Below are 6,936 nucleotides of genomic sequence, written 5' to 3' on the forward strand. Positions count from 1 at the left end.
TTGGATTTGGAAATGTTTAAATGGTCGGGCTTGCCTAGCATTGTGTTGGGTGCCATCACGACCGGGATTGGGGTCGTGACAACTTCCGACTGCAATTGCATTCCTGCTCCCAATGTAAATAGTCATGAGTCTGTCATTCATACTCATTCATGTCACACTCCTCAATCTGTAAATACTTCCATTTCAAATAATAAGAATGAGTCCTCGTATGTGTTTGATAAACATGATGTAAATTCTCTGTGGCACAATAGGCTTGGTCATGTTCCTTTTGTTAAGATGAGAGGAATATCCTCAACTCCAGCAAAGTTTGCACCAAGGCAACCTTTCAGTTGCCCTATATGCCCTATGGCAAGACAAACCATACTCCCATTTCCTCAAAGAACCAGCACCACCTCCAAATTATTTGAACTAGTACACATAGATATATGGGGCCCTTACCATGTGACCACCCATGATAACTACAAATATTTCCTCACACTAGTGAATGACTTCAGTAGATCCACTTGGACACATCTATTGAGCTGCAAAAGTAATGCCCTTCAGGCTTTAAAAGCTTTTGTGGCCATGATTGAAAATCAATTCAATACATCCATAAAAATCATTAGATCTGATAATGGCTTGGAGTTTACCAGCCATGAAGCCTCTTCATTTTACCAATCTAAAGGAATTATACATCAGAAAACATGTCCCTATACACCACAGTAGAATGGTGTAGTAGAGAGAAAGCATAAATACCTTCTTGAAACTGCCAGGGCTCTCATGTTCCAGTCTAAACTCCCAACTAGATATTGGGGAGAGTGTATCCTGACAGCCACCTATCTGATTAATAGGCTGCCAACTACTTACCTTAACAACAAATGTCCTTTTGAGTTATTATATCAAAAGAAGCCCAATTATTCTCACTTGAGAAGCTTTGGCTGTCTCTGCTACCCCACTGTGCCCAAAACATACAGAGATAAATTTGAACCAAGAACTACTCCACATATCTTTGTAGGATATCCCTTTGGCACAAAAGGTTAAAAGGTACTAAGCCTGGCCACCAAGAGAATTCACATTTCTAGAGATGTAATCTTTCATGAAAATGTTTTTCCATTCTCCTTAATTTCTAATAATGCCTCCTTCCCTGTTGTTCTTAAAACAGTCTCATTTCCTAACTATTCTGAGGACAGCAGTCGGGTTCCCCCTATGAACATTGGACAAAGTCCTGATAGTGTCACATCTCCAGACACAGAACACCACTCTGAATCATTCACCATTGATACACCCTCTTCAAACACCTCTGATTCTCCATCTTTAAATGATAACAATTCACAGAATTCATCTACACATAAACAATCAGAAGTACCAGTTCTAAGGAAATCCAATAGAACTCATCAGGCTCCTATCTACTTAAAAGATTATGTTTATCAATTACCTAGTAGTACCACTCAACTGCCCACTACACCTCACTGCACCCCTTCACTAAATGCCATGTTTTCTAATCATCATCACATCACTCCTGATGCTCTATTTTCTGAAAGTCAGCACTTGATGCTAAGTGTTTGTCATGATAGTGAGCCATCATTATATGAAGAGGCAGCCCTCAATCCTACTTGGCAAGCAGCCATGGCACAGGAATTTGAGGCACTCCATGCCAACCATACTTGGGACATGGTCCCTTTACCATCTGGAAAGCAAGCAATAGGTTGTAGGTGGGTATACGAGATCAAACATAAAGCAGATGGAAGTATTGAAAGATTCAAAGCTAGGTTGGTAGTAAAGGGTTATACTCAGCAGGCTGGGATTGATTATACAGAGACTTTCTCCCCTGTTGTGAAAATGACAACTGTTAGAATCCTAGTTACAGTGGCTATTAAGAAGGGCTGGGATATATTCCAATTGGATGTGAACAATGCCTTCCTCCATGGAGACCTACATGAGGAGGTATACATGGAGGCTCCACCTAGACTTGTAGTTGATCAATGCAGTCCAAGTAGAGTGGTATGCAAGCTAAACAAGTCACTATATGGACTGAAGCAAGCCAGTAGACAATGGTATGCAAAGTTAACTGAAGCATTGTCTTCAAAGGGGTATCAACATTTTGAAAATGATCACTCCCTTTTCTGCAAGAAAATTTCCACATCTATCATCTTTGTAGCTGTATATGTTGATAATGTTATCATCACTGGAACTGACTCAGAGGAGATTGCAAGTTTGAAGGCCTTCCCTAATCAAAAGTTTAGAATGAAGGACTTGGGCAGACTTCATTATTTCTTGGGTCTAGAGGTCCTATACAAACCTGATGGTATCCTTATCTCTCAAAGGAAGTTTGCTTTGGATTTGCTGAAGGAATACCAGTGTTTTGACTACAGCAATGTCTCATCACCTCTTGATCCTACTGTCAAGCTAAAAGCACAAGAGGGTAATCTCCTACCATATCCCACATACTATAGAAAGTTAGTGGGAAAACTCAATTTTCTCACCAATACCAGGTTGGATATAGCCTATAGTGTGCAGCTCTTAAGCCAGTTTATGCAAACTCCAAGGGACACTCATTTGACTGCAGCATTTCACCTCCTTAGGTATCTCAAAAAGGATCCTAGCTTGGGTGTATTCTTCTTCAACAGTCCTGACTGTTCAATCAAGGCCTATTTGACTCAGACTGGGCAACTTGCCCAGACTCTAGGAAGTCTGTTACTGGGTACATTGTTCTAGTAGGAGACAGTCCTATTAGCTGGAAGTCTAAGAAGCAGGAGACTGTTTCCTTGTCCTCAGATGAAGCGGAGTACAGATCCCTCAGGAAAGTAGTTGGGGAGTTGGTGTGGTTGAGCAGGCTATTTGCGGAGCTTACTGTTGCCCAATCAAGTCTTATTCAGGTGTTTTGTGATAGCCAATCTGCAATACATATTGCCCATAATCCAGTATTTCACGAAAGGACCAAGCACATTGAATTCGACTGCCATTTTGTGAGGAATAAGCTACAAAAAGGTCTCATCTCTCTTCATCATGTGAATACTCACAATCAGTTGGCTGACATTCTCACCAAAGCCCTCATTGGGGTCAAACATTCAGCTGTTCTAGGCAAGTTGGCTGTGAAGGCCTCACCTCCAACTTGAGGGGTGGTATTGAGTATAATTATTATTCATACATTCATTATTGTATTGTATACTTAGCTTATACTTAGTTAGCTTAGTTAGTGATTTAGCTAGCTTAGTTAGTAATTAACTTGGTTAAATAGTCAACATGTATATATACACTTGTACAGTTAATGAAATGAATTGAGGGTTCTCATTTTACAGAAAGCACTTCGGTTTATCTGTTCTCTCTATCCCTCTCTCCTGTTCTTTTTTCTCCTCTTCTCTCAGAACCTTCCAGAAGACTCCATGGCAGCTCTGTAGATCTGAGCTTGCATGTGTAGTTTGTTAGACACAAATATGAAAGTAACATACAAAATATAAAACATTAATAGAAACCCAAGTAGAGGGCATGTAAGTGTTTAATGAACGAGAAATCATAACAAGAAAATTCAATACTTCTCACCCGGTAACAACCGGCCAATCTTGTTTTACACCGCACGTCAGAATAACGTATTTTTCGTTTTGCATCATAACAAACGGATAAAACTTAATTAATTTGGCTATTCTGCATGGTTATTGAATATATAAGATGGCCCATCGTTTACTGCCAAGGCAGGAAAGATTTTGTAAGCTTTTCTGTTCTTCAAAATAGTGAAAAACTGCCAGGCCTAAGTCAATAATGTCGGCTATAAGTTTGATTGCATTTAGATATATCACTATTTAAGTAGTTTTTACTCTTGAGGCAGATGCATAGTCAATATTTGGAATTAACGGGTTTGTGATTCTAGTCCTTTTAAGTTAGTGTGTTCTAAATTAATAATCTACACGTATGAAATAAAATTTTAAGAAAATAATTAAATTTATACTAAAGTTATTTGACTCGACCGAACTGGTGTGTTAAAGTGTAGCTTCCGCCCAACTCGAAGTTAAAGGCTTGATGTGCGACTTTTCAAGTGTGGGAAGGAGAAGAAATTTCAACTCTTTATACATAACTTGTGGTCCTCATTCTTTGAAAACTGACACATTCCTATTATCTGTCTTGCAGTAGTGGCGTGGTGTGGTTCATATATTAAATATACATGAATTATATGCGCGATACGTTAACAAGGTAACTGGCCGTTAACAAATATATGCGCTTTATATAAAATGGTGTCCAGTTTTTTTATGTGCCTATTTTGGTCTCTTGAGTCTAAAAACTTTCTACTCAGGTTCCGATCGTCTCAGGTATTTTGTCTTATTTTAAAAATAATTGATTCCTCTTTTTATGAAATGTTATGTGTAAGTATTATTTATCTCATGTGTAAAAGTTCTTTTATACTGTCACTGCATATGAATAAGTCAAACTCCAAGTTTATATACCACAACTTTGGTTTCTCTAACTAATGCAAAACCAAATTTGTCAATGGCTTACTCCAACATATATTCTATGCTATTTTAGCTCAAACTAAGGATACTATACCTTTGGGCAGTACTCTTACTACAAATGAAGAAACTACCCCATGGCTCTCTCAATCCAGAGATTTTGCGAGCAAATTCAAGATCAAAATCACTTCTTGCTTTGCGTATATTACGCGAAAATTAAAGATATCACCATAGTTTGGTATGCAAATGGTGGTAATCTAGTACCACGAGGCTCAATCGCGGAATTAAATCCACAAAGTGGATTAATTCTCCGTGTTCCTCAGGGTAAAATTCTTTGGAGCACTGGTCGAGTTGTAACTAATGTTGCTTATGCTGTTATGAATAATACAGGAAACTTTGTTCTTGTTGGAAATGATTCTTCAATTTTATGGTAAAATTTTAAATATCCAACTGATACCCTTTTGCCTACTCAAATACTCGAGATTGACAACAAGCTAAATTCGCGAAAATCAGAGTCTTTATTTTTTCCAGGTAAGTTTGTTCTTCGTATTATGAGTAATGGGAATTTGGTGCTTAATACTCAATCCAAGCAAACTAATTTTGAATCTGATTCTGAGTATTATAACAGTCATACTTCTGATCCTGGAAATGAAGCCAATTCTGGATATCGACTAATATTCAACGAATTGGGCACTGTTTATATATTAAAAAGAAACAATCAAAGACTTGTGCTAACACCTCCTAATGTACCTTTAGTTTCAGACAATTATCACAGGTTGAGTCTTGATTTTGATGGTGTTTTAACTCATTATTATCATCGTAAGAGTATTTCTACAGGGAAACAAAATTGGACTATTCTTTGGTCTGTGCCTGATAATATTTGTTTAGCAATTCTTGAAGAAATTGGAATGAGTTTGTGGGTATAACAATGTGTGTCATTTAAGTGAAAATCAAAGGCCATATTGTGAATGTCCAAAAGGGTATTCGTCGATCGATCCAAACAATAAGTATGGGAGCTGCAAACCAAGATTTGTTCCAATTTGTGATGAAATTGGACAGGGTAATCCTGAAGATTTATATGATTTTGATGTTGTGACTGATGTTGATTGGCCATTATCAGATTTCGAAAGGATTTATCTTTCTACTGAAGAAGAATGCAGGAAATCTTGTTCGGAAGAATGTTTTTGTGGTGTTGCTATTTATAGAAGTAATAGTTGCTGGAAGAAGAAGCTGCCATTGTCAAATGGGAGAGTGGACACTACTTTGAATGTAAAAGCTTTTCTTAAAATAAGGAAAGTTTCAACATAAGTTCAGCTGTTAACTCAGTCCATCTGTTCGACTTCTTGAGCCACGGGTCTTTTGGAAACAGCTTCTCTATTTCTCGAAGTAGGGGTAAGATTTGCGTACTCTTTACCCTCCCCAGATCCCACTTGTGAGATTATACTGTGTTGTTGTTGTTGTAAGTAATAGTGACTTGTTATCATTCATTTCAAACTTCAGCTTTTACCAATGATGTACAATTTCATATAGCCAATAGGTTTTTTATGGTTCGGTGCAAGCTAACTGTTTTTAGCTTATGAAATAATAGGGCAGTCAGGAGCTTTTGCTATGTGCGGGTCCGGGAAAGAGCCGGACCACAAGGGTCTATTGTACGCAGTCTTACCCTGTATTTCTACAAGGAGCTATTTCCACAAGAATATGGGAAAGGGCCGGACGACACGGAACTATTGCCCTATTTTAGCTCATGAAATGCAGATTGATAATCTCCAATAAATTATTGGAGCTTACGATACATACTCCTAAAATTTTATATTTTCCAATAATGTGGCCAAACGATACTAGATAGCGAGAATATGACTGACATTTTAGACCATTCAATTTGAGATATGTCTTTCTATTCAAATTATGAGATTTGTTACCTCTCATAGCAATCTTGAAATATATTCAAATTATGAGTTAAATCGTTAATCTTTCTCTTTTAATGTTTATCTTTATTAACTCAAAACATATTTTTAAATATGTAGTTTTCTTTAACGTTTATTGTACAAATTAAAAATAGGATTCAAGCGTATAGAGCGCGCGTGTTTATAAACTAATATTTAAAAAGATCATATCTTCGACAACTTGAACATAGAGGCCAGGGGCGGATCCACCCCAATTAAGGGGTGGCATGGCACCCGCTAAGATGATAAAAAAATTTTATATACATAAATTAAAATTTTCTTAAACTAGGTTAAATATTTGATCATGCCACCCGTAGTCGTAAACTAGACATAGGTGCCATGGCTGGTAGGCTTTTTTGAAAGTCTTTCTTGTGTGTAAAATTCAAGTTGAAATTTATCTTGAACCTTGTCCGACTTCCCTTTTTCTATGTATTTTTTATTCTTTTGTTTCAGTCATTTTTCTTTTCGGCTGCCTCCCAATTTTTCATTTGTCTTTATTAAATTTTATATTTATTTTTTCAATTCTATTATTTTATATATGATCTCTAGCAAGAACACTCAAAAAAAAAAAAAAA

General features: G+C 37.1%; 1 protein-coding gene across 1 annotated transcript in view; it reads left to right on the top strand.

Annotated features, from left to right (window-relative positions):
* LOC109237984 (G-type lectin S-receptor-like serine/threonine-protein kinase LECRK2) overlaps positions 4,142–6,936 on the top strand; it is a 10,147-nt gene continuing 7,352 nt past the window's right edge. Inside the window, 2 exon segments of the mRNA XM_019404404.1 lie at positions 4,142–5,331; positions 5,333–5,720. Of these exon segments, the coding sequence (XP_019259949.1) occupies positions 4,556–5,331; positions 5,333–5,720 (1,164 nt within the window). The 5' untranslated portion in view covers positions 4,142–4,555.

This window comes from Nicotiana attenuata, chromosome 1, assembly GCF_001879085.1.
Source record: "Nicotiana attenuata strain UT chromosome 1, NIATTr2, whole genome shotgun sequence".
In the NCBI taxonomy this organism is placed as follows: Eukaryota; Viridiplantae; Streptophyta; class Magnoliopsida; order Solanales; family Solanaceae; genus Nicotiana; species Nicotiana attenuata.